Consider the following 20432-nt stretch of genomic DNA (forward strand, 5'->3'; position numbering starts at 1 on the left):
CAAGACATATTACAGCAGTAGCCCCACTCCACTTACTCAGAGTGGCACACGGACGCACGGAAGGCAAATCAGCTTGTCTTTTAAATTCAGGGGAATCCCATGGTTTTAGAATTAGCCAGGAATACCCCAAATATAGGGAGCGCCTACAATTATGTTTTAATGGGCCTTCGGGGCCTTCGGGGAGGGCGGTATATAAATCTAAATAAATAAAATAAATAAATAAATAAATAAATAAATCAGAGCAGCCGGCTCAATTAAATACTGCAAGTGATGTTCATTAAATATTACTAACAGATAATCATTTTAAGAATTGGACAAGCTAGTAACTGTAGATAAGAATGAAGTGTCTCAGAAGCTAATAAAGAAACTTGGAAAAACTTTTCAACCGATTTAGATGTCCACAGTGTCACCAAGTGTATGCTGTTGCTGGAGTGACCAAACTCACATCACCCTTTGACGTGGGAGTAAAGTGTCAGGATGATGTGTTTTAATGACTGAGGGGAAAGAGCAACAAGATTGCCATTACCACAAGACAAAAACATTGTTGGTTGAGCCCAAAGTATTTCTCACTCCCACAGAAATAAAATTTCAAAGTCATGCAAAAGTTAACACATGTTGACCTGGGTGATGTGTGATATTTTGCACAAAGTTTCCAGGGACTACTGACTAATTCGAGGAAGGAAAGGACTGAGGAGATGATGTAACCTGGAACGTCAGTCAAGTTTAATTGAAATTTTCACAAGGAGTGAAAGCAAACAGCCAGCGAGAAACCTTTCTAACACATTCTCACAAAATCTGTCCATTCCTAATTGAAAACAAAATATGCCCTGGGTGAACTGCAAGTCAAGATCAAGGTTGTGGTCCTGTGCTAAGTTGATCCCTTTGAAGGAACTGGGTTTTAATGCACTGAAGTGGCCACAGGATTGCAGCCAGTATCTCTGCTTTAGAGGGAGGTAACCTTGATAGTGAAACACAGTTTGAGTTACAGGTTGCATTAATCTGGCATGAAAGGCATGACTCTGCAGTATTTTATTTATTTATTTAGATTTCTATACCGCCCATTTCTTTGCAGCTCTGGGCGGTTACAGTACTTACTTGGATAACTCTGAGGTTAACCTGAGGTTTTTGACTACAGCAATTCCAAGGTCACGGGTTACAAAACACCATTTTAAAAGGAAGAACTGGGAGTTGTCTACCGCAAGGCTTGAGGGCGCCTTTTTTGCTCAGTTATTTGTGCTGCCTGCCTCTGCAGACAGGCACCAAAAGATTCACTGCCATGGGAGTGGCTAAAGGCAAGAAATTCTGGTTATATTATAAGAACACGGCAGACATTTAAATAGCTTGTTATGTTTTAATGAGTTCCTGTTCACTTTTGTTTTGTTCCTTCCCACAGCAAGCCCATGAAATGTGTTAACATTCTCTCCAGTTTACAGACTGGGGTCTGAGAACTAGATAATGGGTTTATGGTCAAGGGAACTCATATTGTGAACACATATTGTGCAAATAAAAAATCCTGTCCACATTGGCTGTTTTCTAAGTATGTTCTGAGGTAAGAAAGATTCAACTACAGGCTGTTGGGATTCTCAAAAATGTACAGGTCTAGGCAACTGTGTTTTCCCAGCTCTTTGTGTAACTTTATCTGAGTCTGAGATGCTCTGAAGAAGTGGCTTCCACAGTGATTGACCAGAATTAATCATTTATGTCTTTCCCAAACTTTTTGGGCCACTGGCCCTTGGTTCCATAAACTCATCCTCTAAAAAGATTATTTGGAACAGCATGTTTGCACAGCCCATTAAGAAAGATAATAACAATGACATTAAAACCAGTAGCAATTGATTGAACATTTATTCAAAATCCAATTAAAACAGTTTAATTTAGTTTAATTTGTTCAACAAAATGTATTCAATAAAACCGATAGCGCCTCAACCTCCTGCCTCCCATGCTTCTTATCACTTCCCTAGGTAATTCCACCTTCTTTGAGGGCAATACCATCTACTTAGGGAACCAGTGCTTTAATAAAATGTGATTGAAGCAAATTAGGGTTGCCAACAGCCTGGAGGGGAAAAAATTGTTCTGTCCATCTAATATAGGAAATAGGCAGCTGAAGCTTTTCCTGGCATGGAATAACATCCCATTTAAACTACCATTTTTCTCCAGGCAGTTGTCGACCCTAAAGCTACAGACCCTGCATTGGACTAGATGGCCTGTCTGGACCCTTCCAATGCTATGATTCTACTATCGAGGAATCACATGCAACTATAAGAAGGCAGCAAGAGTAGATGAAATGGCCTGAATTAAACAATCCACACCCCTTCCCACCAGATCAGTTAAAATAAAACCAAAACCTTTAAATCAAGAACAGAAATTGATTGGTGGACCTTCCCTGTGCATTAAGCAAAATTTGGCCTAACATTATAAATCTGTCACAAATCTTCTTGGAGGAAAGATGACACCATTTTTAAAAAGGTCACTAGGGCCTGACAGATCAACTCAGCAAATTTAACCCAGATTATAATTGATTCTTTGGTTTAAGAGCACCTCAGGAGAGCTCAGGGTTACTGTAACACAGTGTTGGATCGCCCCTAACAACGTGTAGTTGACTCTAACAAATGATTCAAAATGCTATGGCAAGATCCTAATATGAACCCACGGAAGGGAACCTAAAATCATATTCCCAAGGGAGATCTTCTGGCTGCCGACTGTTTTCCAAGGAGACTCATAAATCCCTAAATGGCTCAGGATCCAGGCAGCTGAAGGGCCATCTCCTTCCATATGTTCCTACTTGTGCCTGTAGATCTTCGGCCTTAAAGGTATATGATAAATAAATAAACTTAATTCCTTCCTTGGAGCTCAGGGTAAGCTTCGAGCTCCATTTCCCTCAAGTAAATTGGGTGGCAGGGGGATCAGAGTTTTCGGAGAAGGTCTTCCTCAGTTCCCAGCAACAGGGCCAGCACTTCCTGTTGGTTTCTCTGGGCCCTGACCATAGGCCTGGTGGAATGGGGCCCTGAGTTCTTTAAACAGAGTGTTCCACCAGGCTCAAGCAAAGGCTAAAAATGCCCTAGCCCGGTCGAGGCCAGTTTCCCCTTCTTTTTGACCGGGGATCCTAAACAGATTTTGATCAGCTGATCCGGTCTCCAATCTGTGTCCTCTTCTATGTAAGCAAGCCAGGGGGGTGGGGAATGTCAAAGAGCTATTCCTGTATGTTTTAATGAGATTGCTTATTGTTTTATTGAGGACATGTACTGTTTATTTACAACCAATAAGCATCTTACTTATTCCTTCTCCAAGCAGTCACAGATGAAGCTTTCAAAATGCTGGACAATATAATATCACACATTTATAACAAGACGGCATCAGAAAAACATGCCAGACATTTCTAACACAGAGAAGACCTTTAAAATGCTGGGGTTGAACATCTTCCACCTCCAGCATTACTTAATCCTTATTAATGGGAAACCAAGTTGACTGGTGTTTTCCCACCAATGTAACTATGAATACTTTCCTTCCTAATAATTACAGACTTGGAAACAGACATAGCAAATTATGTACCCTTTGATGCTAAGATTTAAAGATGGCTGGGAAAGGTTTATTTGCTATCATTTAGTTGACATAGGCTTTTAAGACTCATTTTCACTCACTGAGTATCTTGGAGTGTTACAAATAGAGAAAACAGCTTACTCTCAGTGTATTACTCTCTCTAATATCAATATATCCAATTGTCAACATGGCCACATCTATGGATACTTAAATACACTGATTGGGGTCATTTAGAGAGAAGGGAAGCACTTCTACAGGTAGGCAAATAGCCAGCCATTCAGTGAGCAGCTGACCAAGGCAGTTGGATGGCCTGGAGGGTGAGGCAGTCAACTGGAGGAGGCAGGGGTGGAAAGAAGGGAAAGCAACAGAAATGGGAGGGGGAGGAAAGGGAAGGATAGTATCCAGGGGTCAGGACAAGTAAAAGAAGTCTTGAGAGTCCCCACTTGTTAATATTAATTCTGAACTAGGCAAAATCTGTGGATACTTAATACATGGACTAGAGCCATGAACAGACAAGACAGATTTCTCAAGAAATAGGAAAAAACAATAGATTTGCTAAAAAATCTGAAATCAAAACACACACATACACTGGGGGGAGTGTTAAAATGATAGAAGGAGGGCCTGTAATTTTAAGAAATGAGTGCCTCTTTGGCCATTGCTAGGGAACCATAAGAGTACTACCAGCCACCCAGCCTTGGGTTTTGTGAGTAAAAGGCAGGAGGGAGGGGACACAGCCTTTTCCAGGGCTGTTCCAGCCTTTGAAGGAGGACTCACTGGAGTCAGGTAACAACCCATGGGTGACTTGCTACTACATGGCACGCACTACTGACCCTGGCTCAGCTCCTTGCCACTGTTTAACAGCAGCCACCACACAACCCCATAATTGCCGGAGCAGTGTAGAAGTTAAGAGTTTCAGAGTAAGATATGAAAGAATTCAGATTCAGGTCTCTAATCTGCAATGAAAGTTCACTTGGTCTCAGTTACTTCACAAGTTTGTTGTGATGATAAAATGAAAGAGAGTAGAATGATATAGAGCAGGAGTAGTCAACCTGCGGTCCTCCAGATGTCCATGGACTACAATTCCCATGAGCCCCTGCCAGTGTTTGCTGGCAGGGGCTCATGGGAAGTGTAGTCCATGGACATCTGGAGGACCGCAGGTTGACTACCTCTGATCTAGAGTCTTTTGGGTCCCTACTGAGGATAAAGGCAGGATACAAATGAAGTAAATAAATAATAAAAAAAGCCGATGGCAGGTAAGAAGACGAAAAGAAAGCAGGGAAGGGTGAAAATATGGGACTGCCAGAAGGAACTAGTATGGTAAGGTGCTCCACACACCTTATGCCACTGGGCCTGCCCCATCTGGGTCTGCCCCACAGCACCAGGTCTAGCCTGGTAACTGGGTTTATGCCACTGAGTCCAGACTAGTGACTGATACCTCTCCACTGAGCCAGATCTTTCCCAGGGAGGACATGAAGAAGAGGGAGAACAAGTCAGGTTGGCTGGTATGTGGGAAGAAAGCAGGAAAAAGGGGGAGCCTGTGGAGGCATTTTGGAAATGAACAGCAGGGGAGGGAAAAGTAGAATGCCCTCTGCAAATCCTGCAGACCCCTGCTTTGAATAGTGTTTTCAGAACTAGAGTCATAAACAGCAGACCCTCATCCCCATAAAAGGAAAACCTAAAAATTATTACAGAAATCATCATGTAATTTAACAACAGCTGCCAGAAAACATGCCACTGTCAAAATAGCTTGCTTATCTGTATCTTTTTTTAAAAATAGATTTTTATTTTATATATAACAGATTAAAAGTAGATAGAAAAGAAAGAGATGAACATGCTTAAATTATTAAGTACAAATCTGTATCTCTGAGTAGCCAAGATGAGAGGGAAAAAGTGGGATTCTGTTTGTTTCCCAGCAGCCAAAAGGTAAAGTGACAGAAAAAAAATATTTAAAACCAAAGGAAAGCTCAGAACTTCACAAACCACTCTTTGTCACGTTGACAGTGCTGACCTAGTTGTATATTTGGCATAAGGCAACTTATATGATCATAGCATGTCTGTCATGCCAGATGCATTAATTGCAGTGTGGCACCTCTGTGTTGGGAAAAACTCAGGAGGGCTGGGAAGAACCTGACAGCTTGCAGAGTCACTGCTAGTTGAAGTAGACTGTACTAGGCTAGAACCAGTGATATGTCTAAGTTTAGTACAATTTTTATGTGACAGAAAAAATGAATACACAAGAATTGACCCAGCTCATTAGAAGACATCTGAGAGGCTTTGATTATGAAAGTATGTTGATTACAGCTTCCACAGTGTGCTCATCTTTCTCAATAGGCATTCTCCCTCCAACAAAAATGTCAAACTATCTATCTGAGCTAACTCTTCCAAAGTATAGAAGGGCATTCAGGCTTGTGTGCCTGAATGCCCTACCCAGCAGTGATGCTAGGAAGATTCAACGAAACTCCAGATAGACGCTACAATTGTGGCAACAACAGAGTTAATTTTGTGGATCATATTCTTTTTGACAGCCCCAAATTTTCAGATCAAAGAGCTGAACTAATCTCTATATCTCTTCAGAGGCTAAACATCTTGACTACTTGTAGATAAAGATAAGCCATTTTGTGTGCGGTGAAATTTCTGGCAGCTGTTGAGTTACATTATATCTTTTGTAGATTATGTTGCTTTTTAAGGGTTTATATAGTTAGCAGAGTGATAGGAGCATGGAAACCCTCCTGATCTCCTCAGGCAGGCCATTCCACAAGTCACAATAATGCAAAGCCAAGTAAATTATCTCAATCAGTTCAAAACTACTGCCCATAATCCTGTTGATTGACTGCTGATGTGAGCCACCATACCTGCTTCAAAATCAATTGATTGAATAATTCATCATTGAGGGCTGGATCTGCCTTCTTCCTTCTACTATTTACCTTCCTACACTAGAGGTAATCTTTCACCCGAGCAAGTCTCCTTTCACAGGAGGAAAGGAGTCATGGATCTAACAGTATACCTGAGAGATCACTTTTTTGCCTACACTCCTCAAAGAGCCTTGAGCTCCACCAACTCCAACCTCCTGGTGGTCCCTAGCCCCAAGGAAGCCCACTTGACCTCAACCAGGGCCAGAGCATTCTCCATTCTGGCCCCCACCTGGTGGAATGAGATCCCAGAGGAGATCAGGGCCCTGATAGAACTCAAAGAGTTAGCAGGGCCTGCAAAAGGGAGCTCCTCCGCCAGGCATTTGGTTGAGGTTGACCTGAACTACCGCTACCCATCGCCCCCCCCCCAAGCCTCCCTCCTACAACAATCACTGCAGAACCGCCCAACCCACTGGGCCTTCAGTATGACTTCATTTAATGTTCTCCCCAGTGTTCCATCATTCTATAATGTTGTTTATTGTTATTATATATTATTATTATAAACTGAATTATCTGTATTGTTCCTGTTTTATGTAAACCACCCTGAGCCTTCAGAGAGGGCGATATGTTATTGTTACTGTTCTCTGCCTCCCCTCAAAAGCTCAAGGCGGGTTACAACACTCAAATAAAAACCCCAATACAATCCATTAAAATAATAAATAAATAAATAACTCTCAGGCATCATTGTTGTCAGCATTTTGCCATGGAGGGATTTGTGGGTACACTCCCTCAGGATTCATCCCATATTCCCTCCAATTCATTGTAATTTGTAGTAAAATATTACAAAACACAGATTGCTAAACTTCAGGATCAGAGCACAGAAGTTGTTGACTATAATGAAACTGCCATGTTTCCTTCAATTTCTTGGAAGCCTCATTTGGAAATACGGGGACCACATCTCATGAAGAGGGCTGGCTCTAGTCCTCCATCTTTCACAGTTGTAATAAAATCATGACTGGTTGTTACCACAGGACACAAGTTTGGATACTGAATGAGCGGTTTCTCAGTGGAACAGGCGTCCTCGGGAGGTGGTGTGTTCTCCATCTTTGGATAGCCATCTGACGGAGAGGCTGATTTTGTGAAGGTTCAAGGGGATGGCAAATTACAGTGGATGAGTGATAGGGTTGTGAGTTCCTCCTGTGTCCCAAGAGGTCTTTTCCAACTGTATAATTCTATGATACTAAATACTTACATATCACTGGCAATGGAGGAGTTCCTGGACATGGACTTTGGAGAGAGGTCATAATCGCTGTCCGACCGGTAGAGAAAGGATTCTCTACGTTGACTGTGAACAAAGTTAGCCTGGAGAATCAGCCCTGAGCCTGGGCTTGTCATGGGATCCAAGGGACTCCGTCCCGATGAGGTGCCATTGTCTACGTCAAAACTGTAAAAAAGAAGACAAGTTTAATGCTTCACGTCCAACAGATTTTGGAGAATGCAAAAGGAGGTATTATCGAACTAATCTTTTATCAATTTATCAAATCTTTTATCGATTTAGATACGTTTTTGCTGAGGAAATCTACAGACGGAAATCAAATTAATGGTTTGATATATATTAGAAAAGCTGACATAATTCAAGGTGATGAAGAATCAAAAACAGGATGGTCTTGTGTTAACAACAAAGGAGAAAAAAGAGCTAGACACAAGGAGGAGCTGGGGGAAGATGTGCTATGACAACCGTTTCCTTCTATTCCATTCTTAAAAGACGAAAAAAACAATTTACACAAAACCATTGATACGTCAAAGGAAATTATCTGTAACCTGCTTGCAATGTTTATCTACAATTACACTTCCCATAGACAATTATGCTCACAACAGCTTGGAAACCAAGGTCTATTTCTCACAATCCATTGGGGATGGGATAAACCAACATTTGGATTACTGATCTTTAGGCCTCAGTTTCTCATGCATACATGTTTCTACAATCAGGAAATCAGGGGGAAAAGCTATGATGAGCCCTTCTCCTGTTTTCCCTGTGCACAGAATAATTTTACAAGGATTCCAAGAACCCACATCAGCAATCATCAGAAGGAATACAGTTCAAATACAGGATTACTACGCCCTCTGCTGTTTGTGAGGACTAGAGATAAACTAGATAAGATAGGATTCAAATGAGTAACTGTGTTGGTCTGAAGTAGCACAATAAAATCAGAGCCCAGTTGCACCTTTAAGGCCAGCATAGATATATTCAAGGCATGAGCTTTCGAGTGCAAGCACTTTTCGTCAGACTATGAACTGACCACCATAACAGTAGGAATATATAAGCAAAAGTTAATCCTGTTACATTAGTAAACTGTGTCACAGCATCCACACACAGCCACATGATAACTCTCTGCCAAACCAGCCAATCAGACCCCTCAAAGCCATTTGTAGTTCACAAAGACATATCAGAAATTAAACTATCAAAGCTAGTGATCCATGGCTCACACAAGTAGGGCATCTACTAAGATACCCATCTTTGGGTGCAAAATGCTCCTGTTCCCAGTGCTTCTGCCTGCTTCCGTGTTTGCCAAATTCAACCTTCTGATACTTCTGTGTAGCTCACTCTGTCTTCTGGCAATGTCTTCTCCGTGATCTGATTTTAAGGGCCTATAAACTGCCCCCAACCAGGATAACCCAGGCTAGCCTCATCTTGTCAGAAGATAAGCAGGGACAGACCTGGCTAGTATTTGAACAGAAGACCACCAAAGAATACCAGGGTTGTGATGCAGAGGCTGACAATGGCAAGCCACCCCTGAACAACCCTGGCCTTGGAAACTCCACAGCGTCACCATATGTCAGCTATGACCAGGGTACCTTTTCCTATCTGAGTGAAATCTGGCAGGATTCTTTGAGTGAGTCTTTGAAAATTCCAGCCACACTAGATGGATAAGTTACAGCCCACTGAAAAGAACTAGAAACAAAAACGAATAACGCGACAACCAATTGAAACAAGAAGGAATGGAACCATAAATGAAATGGATATCAGGGGTTAAACTCTCGTAGAGGCAGACAAACGAGAAAGAGCTCTATCTGGTTTGATCTCTCTGTGCCAGCCTTCCTACAGTTGCTAAACTGCTGACCCAGAACAAAAACACAAAAGACAAATAAAAGACAAAGATCACTTTAAAAATCAATAGACAGGATTCCAAAGAAGTGCAAACGAAATTCTATTTGTGAAACAGCTCTCTCTTTCCCCTTCTCTTTTCTGCAGCCCCTCATGTCACTTAAGGAAATGCTTACGAGGATCATGGGATGCTCAGAAACAGTATGGGATTCAGTTTTGGGGCTGTACCTTGGGTGGGGCATTGATGGAAATCACAGATCCCTCTCTTGGCATGAGAGATAGAACACTTTGAGATTCCTGCCAATAAATACGAATATAACCAATAATATTGTTAAAAATGATGTTGCTATTTGTATCTTGCTGTTCTTCCCAACAGAGTTCCAAAGAGACTTATGGCATCATTCTATTCTCCTCCATTTTATCCCCACAACAACCCTGTGACGTAGGCTAGACTGGAAAGGTGTGACTGGCCAAGGTCACCCAGCAAGTTGCCGTGGCAAAAGGCAGACATGGACCTGGGTCTCCCAGATTCTAACTTGACACGCTTACCACTACGGCTACAACATGTTGGCTCTCTGAGCCAAAGCATATTAAAGGATACAAATAAAACTTGAAATGGCAGGGGAAAGTTGCACATCACAATTTCAACACGTGGCACCCACAGCTACCACTTTTCCTCTGCTGCCTCCTGACTGTATCTACCACTGCGGGCCAGATTTGTGCAAGAGTTGGCATTTGCCATGGCAGCATAAAGGCTCAAAACAGCTAGATTTATATACTGTGCCAAATGCCATTTCCAAAGTATTGGAATATGTGGGCAACACAGACTTTCTACAGTACTGAGGCAACTGGGAACATAAATGGGAACAAGCAAGAAAATGTGTGCTTAATTTGAAACTTCCACTAAAAACTGCTTTTATAATACACTGCAGTGTACAGTTATTCAGTAAATTGACATAATGAGAAATGTAGGGGATTTTAAAATTGTTTTATTCCTATCTGATGATAGTTTCATTGCATTATAATTGTTAACGATACAGAGTTTATAGTATGGATGCGTGACACATTTTGGCCCATGTGTTAAAAGTACGAAATCATGTTATTACTCTGGCTTACCACCCTGAGGATGATGAATAGGGGAAATCTAAACTTACTCACTCAGGGGTCCGGTGAGGTACAGAGAAAAGTATGACTTCATCACCAACACCATCACCACCCAACCCTGGCATCTCCAGTAGGGATCAGGTTGTAGGTGATGAAAGACCTCAAGCCTGAGATCCTGGAGAGCCACTGTTTGTCTGCGTAACTAATATTGACGGTCTGATTCAGTGTAAGACAACTCCATGCTATAAATTTATATGAGTGTCATTTTAAGAGGGGAAAAGAGGGTGGGTGGAGAATGTTTTAAGGGCTGAGATAGGGATTTCTAAATGATTCATTCCCAACCCTCCCCAAATCTTCTAGAGTTTATCAGCATATCCAGTAGTAAATAAGCAGCTGCTGTGTTGATAAGGACCACAACACCTGGCCACCCACCGTGTGTAGGGGTCACCAGCTGCTTGGGGGACTCAACATGTATTCAGGGAAAAAATGGTACAGGAACAATGCCTTGTTGAGAGCAGATGTGTGTCAGGTAAATGGGAAGATGGGGAGGGGGGCCAGGAAGAGAAATTAACCTGCTCAAGTTCCCAACAGCCTAGAGATTTCTGGAGGAAGAGCTTGAGGGAGGTGGGGTAGAATTTCCCAATAGCTTACCTGTTGCTGTCCTTCCTGTGCTCCCAGCTTGTTATCATTGTTGTTTACAATTATGATATTATTCATGGCAACATTATAATTAAAGAATAAAGGGATGATTTGAGGAGAATACTTCTGCAGCACTTGAGGATCAGATTCTTCAAAAGTGTTTGATATATATTTGCCCATCCCAAAAGACAAAATAAGGACCGAAAGAGTTCTAACCCTTCATTCATTCTGTTTTATTTACATTCTGTTTTATTTACATTCAAACTGTTTTATTTTCTTTTAAAGACATTAGAGAAAAAACAGCAGCAATTGAAAAAAGCTGAGTCAGGATGTCTTTTTAGTAGCACAGTTAAAATTTACATCTGAGAAGAACTGCAGTTTGTCAGACGTATATAGATATGTTTGTTTCAGTACAGCAGTTAGCCACTAGATGGTAGTCCAAAACTGAAAGCATTTCAGCATCTAAATATAATATTGAGGCAGAACCTAGACTCATATCTACATCACAAAGATATCTGATGTGGAAAACGATGGCTAGTGTGGCATGCATACAAAACAGTGAAAAAAGTTGTGCTTCCAGGAAGAAAGATGTTGAGAGTTGACCAGAGATTGGCTATCATTCTTTCAGAAATTTTCATTCTCTCTGAATATGCTGTCAAAATTCCAATCTCCTTTTAACAGCACAAGGATTAAGGTATTAAACTATTCATAAGATATGAGACAGCTGTCCTTTGCATGTAATGCCACAAACAATGGAGAATAAACTAAAGACAGGTATATCTCCAAAAGTCAACACTGCCATGTAAGTGACTTGAACTGGAAAACTGCACAAGGATTTTTTTAAAGAGATGGAAGGAAGATGAAAGCAAGCTTAGCTCTTCCTGCAAACAGGTTTGCTGTGTCATGGCAGCTGCCAGCCTGTGTGTGTGTGTGTGCCCACGCGCATGTGCACAATTGGGGGGGGGAGAAAGAGGGGGATCCTGATTCATATTATTCATGCTAATAATAAGGTTTCCTAAACTGGAAAAACTGGCCATCACTAATATAGAATTTACCTCATAAAACAAGCGAAATGATATGAAAGCAGCTAGCATTAACACTGCAGTTTCTCTAAATACCTTTCCTTTATAGTAAGAGGAAAACAAAAGACCACAGCAGTCACAAGAGACTGGTTAAAATTTCCTAAAAATTCCCTACACATTTCACCAACAGGCTTCATCAGGGGAATCTGTTTGTCTTACAGTAGTTCTTCAAAAGGAGTATAAGATTAGTAGAAAATGGATACTGGAAGAACCTTCACTATATTCTGGAATATCCTAAAGTTTATTCAGTGATGAACAGGTTCCCCTGACAAGAAATATCACATATTTTACCTAATTGTGCACCATTGGCCTTAGCCTTATTTTTTATCACACAAGAAACAGTGAACAACACAAAAAAACACACTGGCAACACACAAAGCAACACAAAAAACATTGTCTGGCTATACAACCCTCAACAACTTAAGTAAAAGCCCTGTTCTTGTTAAATATGATGGTTTGGATCCAAGAAGACACATAAATGGAACGACTTCATGGAATGGATCACCTGCCTGAACCCGAGGTTTGGGGTATTCTCATGAGCAGAGGGGGATAATGGAGCCAGGGTTGCCAAGTGCAAGGAAATGAATTTTTTGTCTCATACTCTTCCAGGAATGAATCGAGCACTCAGGCAAGCAAAGTATGCTCTCTTTGACTCCTTCTTCTAGCTCCAGCTCTCCCTGAGAGCCAGATTGGTGCAGTGGTTAGGAGCGCAGACCTCTAATCTTGAGAGCCGGGTTCAATTCTCCGCTCCTACACATGCAGCCAGCTGGGTGACCTTGGGCTCACCACGGCACTGATAAAGCTGTTCTGACCGAGCTGTCATATCAAGGCTCTCTCAGCCTCACCCACCCCACAGGGTGTCTGTTGTGGGGAGAGGAAAGGGAAGGCGACTGTAAGCCACTTTGATGCTCCTTCTGGTGGAGAAAAGTGGTATCTTCTTCTTCCCTCCCCCCAAATTGTGTAACCTTCTCTTTTCATGAAGTTCTCCCAACACCTCAGGAGCAGCTTTTCACGGAGTTCAGGAAGTTACAGTGAGAAAGGGGACAGAAAAGTTGCACAAACTGGTTCTGTTCATAGTTCATTGAACTGAACTGAACACGATTTTTGATTCTCCATAACAAACACTGCCAACCAAGCAAGCTGGCACTTCTCCTCCTTAGTCCCCAATGGCAGAGTAATGCTGGTTTTCAATCACCGTTTAATTGGGAGTAGGAGGATTGTGAATCACTTTGCAGTTATTTCAGACTAGCCTCAACAATTAATCCATTAAAGCTTGGATCTCTTTTATCCACCTAGATCACTGGATGATGAGGCATATCCTCTTGTGCTTATCTCCCGGTGGCTTATAGAATGCACAAACTTTCCTGATATAAATATAAATTAGCTTATTTATTGGGGCATGTGAGGACGGCTTCAATAGCACTTCATCCAAGATAGCAGATATCCTGATTACAGCTGTATGATGAGCAACCTCAAACCCAAAGAGCTGATAGGCCATCTTGGAAGAATACCACTGATGAAGGACTTGCCCTTACACTCTGTGTGGGAGTTGCTAAAATTGGCTGGTTGAAGCTTTTGTCAAATCAGTAAACAATTCTAGTTGAGCTTCACCAGTTCAGTTCTACATTTGTCATGGATTTTAAAAAACCAAACAGTTCAGTTGTTCTGAATAGATTCAAATACACGTTACATAGATTAGCATCACAAGGACTTGTTACAACTATCTATAAGTTGAGAAACACTATCCTTATCCATGGTTCCTCTATATATTTGTGAAACAGCCTGGGGGGTGGGACGTGTCCGGCTGTCCAAGTTGGAATAGGGCCAATCAGGTCTGGCTGCATCCTGATTAGCCCTGCCCCTACAGCTCCCGCCCTCCCCCCGGATGCTAACCACGTTCCTCTCAGACACACCAGAAACAGAGAGAGACATACAGAGCCCTGCCAGACCGAACATGAGCCCTCATTCCCTTCTATCACTCCTGCTGCAAAGGAGGCAGAGAAAGACACAAAGAGAGCTGCCCCAAACTGCCCTCCTTCCCTCCTACAAACCAGCCCTGATTACCTAGCTATGCCTCCTGCTGTGATGCTCACAGAGACACTCAGCAAGAGAGATACGCACAGAGAGAGATCTGCACACAGAGAGATGTCACTCCACCCCCATGCAGACCTGAGAGAAACAGCTGGTTTGATGGGCAGATCAGTATAGCTGATATGTCTGAATAAAAGTTTTAAAAATCCAGCTTTTATTTGGGTCTACTGATCGCAGTAACAGATTCCTCAGTCTGCACTTGGCTTAGAAAATACAGAAAGGTACCTAGAAGGTATTGTGTGTGTGTGTGTTTCTTTCACTTTTTTTGCTCTGTTTAGCCAAATGCGGACCTTGAATCCCCACCCCTAACCCCTTACTGGTCAAGAACTGCTTACTAACACTATCTCCAACAGGTAGTTCATGAGCTACCAATAGTTGTTGCTTAGGATGTTCTTATAACATATTATTAAAAAGCTTCTGATGAAGCTGGCCGATGTAGAACAATTCTTGCCTCCCACAAATGACTGAGAAAAAAAAATAGTTTAAATCTGTTTTCCACAGCTCTTTTCAGGAAGTACATTTTGTTGTTGTTGTTATGTGCAAAGTCGTGTCCGACCCATCGCGACCCCATGGACAATGATCCTGCAGGCCTTCCTGTCCTCTACCATTCCCCGGAGTCCATTTAAGTTTGCACCTACTGCTTCAGTGACTCCATCCAGCCACCTCATTCTGTCGTCCCCTTCTTCTTTTGCCCTCGATGGCTCCCAGCATTAGGCTCTTCTCCAGGGAGTCCTTCCTTCTCATGAGGTGGCCAAAGTATTTGAGTTTCATCTTCAGGATCTGGCCTTCTAAAGAGCAGTCAGGGTTGATCTCCTCTAGGACTGACCGGTTTGTTCGCCTTGCAGTCCAAGGGACTCGCAAGAGTCTTCTCCAGCACCAGAGTTCAAAAGCCTCAATTCTTTGACGCTCGGCCTTCCTAATGGAAGTACATTTTAGGTGTTCCTATATTGTGTATTGGGAGAACTTCCTCTGCATTTTGTGTCAAAATAACAATGCATAGTTTGCGGCTCCAATATGTGTCAAGGGACACACTTTTATGCAAACTGTGGCTGGAGTATACACATGCTACCCATCTCACACAACACAGTGCTCACACATCTAAGAGGACTGCATGTAGTTCCCGTAGCCAGCATCTGACATAGGAGGACCAAAGGCCAAGGGTTTGGAAAGGATTCCTGGAAAGGAGGGTTTCATCATCACCCTCACAAAATTTACCGACGATTTATTTGAGATCTTTTCTGTTTTGTGTCTATATAGCAGACAGCCTTTCCAATTAAATGTAATAAGGAACTGAATTGACAGAGGTCCTTTTTATTAGCAAGCATTTATTTTTAAAGTTTTATGAACATGCTTGCAGAAGAATTATATTGACATTGAGTTCATGAAGATCATAAACAACTGGAAACACATAAAGCAAACATTTAATAATTTGCATTGTATTTTGATCTGCTATCCATGAAGAAGATCTTTAGTATAGTCTTTCAGAAAGCTTGGCAGCAGCCATTCAGTTAAAAATTCAACTTTAAGTTTCCATAAAATGTTTTGTTTTTAAAAAGCAACCTTTTAATTACAGTTACAGTTTGCCTATGCAGCTTATATCTTATTAGTAATAATAATGCTGTCAGCTACAAAGCATACAATGCCAAAAATGTAGATAAATCTTGAACAAAAGAAAACGAATCCTCGCCAAAGCAAATGAACTATGAGCATCCAATAACTTAATTTGCTGAGCTCCATTTTAGTAGCAAAGGCTGCAGTATTTCAAGAGTTCGTCCCCAATGAATTGAAGATCAGATAAAACAGAGTTCAGGGCTACAGTTCTCTGGTCTGCATCTTGGCAAAATAAATGGTGAATAAGTGGCCACTGAGTACTCTAGATGCAGAATTATGATTTCATATTCCTTTTAAAAAATGGCTACCAAGGAAAAGTTGGCACAGAGGTTCCAAAAGCAATGTTTTAAAGTAACCCGAAGTTTTGAAAGATGAAGGAGACGGTGCAATTTACAACATCTGTAAAAGTAAAAAGTCCTGTTAAAAATGAAAATTTGAACAGAATTCATTTTGAAGCAGTTCAATTTATTAATGAATGTTTAGCAATACAGACTGCTCTTCTGACCCAGAAATAGGTGTGACAGCACCTGTTTCTGAATACAATCACACCTGAGAACATGATACAACTTCCACACACAATGTGCTAATATAAAGTGAAAACAGGATATCAGCCATTTCTGTTCTAAACAAATAGATTTGCAACATTAACCTACAAATGGACCACAGCTTCTGTGTGGCTGAGATAAATATTTCCATCCCTACCACATCAGTATTTAGTATTTCAATAATATTTAGACTCAGCCTTAATCTGTATCAATTACTAGTGAAAGCTAGAAGGTTAGCATGATCTTGTCAGAACTCAGAAGCTAAGCAGGGTCGGCCCTGATTAGTAACTGGATGGGAGACCACCAAGGAAGTCCAGGGTCACTACATAGAGACAGACAATGACAAATCACCTCTGAGCATTACCAGAAGTCACAGGGTTGCCAGAAGGCAGCTTAAAATATATATAGACAGGCAGACAAACACACACATACACACACATGCAAAGAAGCAGACCTTGCCAGAGCAGAATCAGCACTGCTTGTCCAAAGGCAAGTACTGAAATTCTTTCAGAATGTCACAGACTTGGAGCCCTCAATCCAAAGGGCATGATTAGTTCTTAGAGCTGCCAACACTGGACTGACAAATAATGAACTGGGAGGGGTGGGTCCCAGTGAAGAAACAAATATAGAAAAATACAGACACGCTGGGAAACCCATATGGCAATAAAATATCCAAATTGGACATATATGCTTCTCTCTTCCGTAATTCTTTTATTCTTATTATTTCACACAAGTCCCGACGCGTTTCGCCTTACAGCTTTTTCAAGAGACGCGTCTGAAGCGCCACAAGCTAAGTTTAGCTATTGTGAGCATGACCTTATACTCTATCAAGAGATTCCTTAATAAGCTGAAGTTGGTCCTTAAATATAAAAACTGTCCCTTCAAAAAGCTGTAAGGTGAAATGCGTTGGGACTTGTGTGAAATAATAAGAATAAAAGAATTACTGAAGAGAGAAGACTCTATATAAGTCCAATTTGGATATTTTATTGCCATATTGGTTTCCCAGTGGGTCTATATTTTTCTAACACTGGATTGAGAAATTCCTGGAGATTTGTGGATGGAGCCTGGGGACAGGAGAGGAAGGACCTCAACAGGGTAGAGTCCACCTTCCAAGGCAGCCATTTTCTTCAGGGGGCCTGATCTCTGTTGTCTGGAGATCAGTTGCAATTCTAGAAGATCTCCAGGTCGCACCTGGAAGTTGGCAACCCTACTAGTTCTTCATATCCAAGAATGCTTTGGATTCTTCAAAGCTGTGCAGTAATTTACTTTTGAAACTAAGAGGAACTTCCATAGCAGTTTGTAATTTGGCACAGGAACTCTGCTGTAAAAAATACCATTAGGTATCTGAAATCATTTATTTAGTAGTTCTTTGGATCATACCAAGTAGAAGACAACACCGTGCCATCTAGTGCAGAGTTACACTCTTCCAAGTTCATTGCAATCCGTGGGTTCAGCAGGGTGGAAGCCTGCTTATGTAAAACCTCTTGAAAGTTTCTCATCCAGAAAAAAGGTTGCGTTAATTAACCACAAGAGAGTAACCTATGCAATGGTAAAAAACTCTAGTACAGTTGCGAGGAAAAGTCCTGAGCTGCTGTGAAAACATATTGAATTTAACGTGGCAAAATCCTGGGCCCACTTTTTCAGATTCAAGTGAACATTATTTATTTACACACCATCTATTGAACTTGAGTTGATTTGATCTTGTTTCTCTGATTTACCTTTTATTCTACAACTAGCCTAGCCTATTCCCTTCTGAATTCTGTTTAAGAAGGTAAAGCTCTTTAAAGGTTTCTTTTATAAGATAGACTGTGCTCTTTGGTTGAGTATACCACTGTTCAATGTGGAACATCAAACCCTGGATATTGTCCTGAGGCCTTACACAACAATTCCCACAATGAGGCATGCTATAAACTGACCATTTTGTAGCAACATCTGATTTGTGACTCAGATGTTGTGTGTTTTAACCAGCCAGATCTCTTTCTGCCTCTTCCACTTCCAGCTGACCTGTTCCAGATAAACAGCAATCTTTCTTAATAGAATGACCTCAAGATTTGTACTACTGAACTTAATTTGCTTGCAGTAATGCATGAAAACATATAGAGTCCATAAGTGGTTTATTCTCAATGGATCTAGTTCTCTGTCCAAGCCTCCTAAGCAACTACTTAAGGTGGACTCTAACGCAGCACAGGGGCTTGGCTCTCTCCTGGCTGGTAGAAGCTCAGGAGCCAATGGCAGTCACCCACACCTACCAGCAGCCATGCTTCTGCCAGCTAGGTCAGCGTTAGTCCCTGCAGTGTGTCGGTATCCTGCTCATTGTGGCATGCTAAGAAAGTGCTTCAATAGCTTGGCATGGCTTCCAGAGCAGACCAGGGAAGGCTGGGATATAAATAAATTATTATCTTTAAACCGCTCCTGCGGAGCGGATTAAATAATCGGTTAAGGGGACCTAAGGAGGGCGCTGTCCGTGTCCAATAGGCCCCTTCCTCATGACTGACAATCAGAGGGCCCAATCAGACTGACAATCAGAGGGCGCAGCGCAGCTCCCGATTGGTCCCTGGCCGCCGGACTGACCACTCTGGAGGCGCAAAGCGCCCCCCGGCCCGCCCCCCCACTCGTCTGCATCCTCTCACCCGACGCCATTGTCTTGCTGCTTGCCCGCCCGCACACGTCGCTTGCTGCCTCGCCGTTCGCAGACGAAGAGCCGCCACCGCCCTCACATGCGGCCAGCCTGTCTCGCACGCCCCATGCGCCTCCCTACTGCGGCCGCGCCTCCGCCTCCGGCCACAGCCGCAACAGCACCCGACCCAGCCCCGCCTTCCCCCGCGGCACTCACCCTGCCGACAGCCACGCCAGCACCGCACCCGCCTTCGCCCACACACAGCGCCTCCATGGCGCCCCCCCTGCAACCAATGTCGCCCGCCGCGACGGCGCACCCTCCACCTCTGCCGCCAGCGGCTGCCCCTGCCACAGGCCGCTGCCGCAATGCCGGAGCCGCCGCCGCAACGACATCCACCCCTTTGACTCTCTGCAGCTGACGGCCGCGCTCCACGACCACAGACACATCAGGTAGCTCCTGCCCCGCAAAACACCCCAAGAAGCCACCAGACAGCGCAGGACGGCCTCGCCCCGGCCCATCCAAAGCCTACCACCCGCGCCCGCCCCACCCCAGCCCGCACAGCCACCCCCCACCCCCATTGCCGCCCTAGCGCCCGCTGTATCTAAACTGCAGCGGGCTTAATTACTAGTTATTTAATAATATGGTTGAGGCTGGGGTCACCGAACTCGGGGCATCACCCCCCTGGGAGTAAGGAGTGTACATTGCAGTCCTCCATTATCTCTGATATTAGTATGGGGAGGGATGGGGTATTTTCTCTTTGCCGCCATGTTGGTATTAATATTTTAATGGGGGTTTTAATGGGTTTTAATGGGGTTAAGATAATTGTCACCCGCCTCGAGCCTTCCAGAAGAGGCGGGAAATAAATCGAAATATTATAATAATAATAATAATAATAATAATAATAATAATAATAATAATAATAATAATAATAATAATAATAATAATAATAATGTATTCCTTATGTTGGATGTTGTTATTCTGCATGCAAGAGAAGGAAGGGAGAGAAAGGGTTACTAGAATTCTCTCAGGTATCCTTGGCACTTGGCCTTACCCTCTCATTGGTTAGATCTTGAGTCTCTTTGGCCATCCTTTGCCTTTTATTTTAGTTTTTATCTTCTATATAGAATCTTTCTTCTTCTCTGCCTTTATTGGGCTTGGAGCTATAGCATGTTAACCTTTTTGAAGTCAATCTGTTCACAATAAATGTGCGTTACATGAATATGTCATAGGCTTCTATTTTAGTCAGTTTTT

General features: G+C 42.5%; 1 protein-coding gene across 17 annotated transcripts in view; it reads right to left on the reverse strand.

The window, feature by feature from the left end:
- PDE4D (phosphodiesterase 4D) overlaps window positions 1–20432 on the reverse strand; it is a 709981-nt gene that overhangs the window by 134508 nt on the left and 555041 nt on the right. For all 17 annotated transcript variants that reach the window (XM_077347177.1, XM_077347175.1, XM_077347176.1 and 14 more), the window contains one exon: window positions 7639–7830. In XM_077347177.1, the coding sequence (XP_077203292.1) occupies window positions 7639–7830 (192 nt within the window). The remainder of the gene's footprint in view (window positions 1–7638; window positions 7831–20432) is intronic.

The sequence above is a fragment of the Paroedura picta genome, chromosome 7 (genome assembly GCF_049243985.1).
Source record: "Paroedura picta isolate Pp20150507F chromosome 7, Ppicta_v3.0, whole genome shotgun sequence".
Taxonomy (NCBI): Eukaryota; Metazoa; Chordata; class Lepidosauria; order Squamata; family Gekkonidae; genus Paroedura; species Paroedura picta.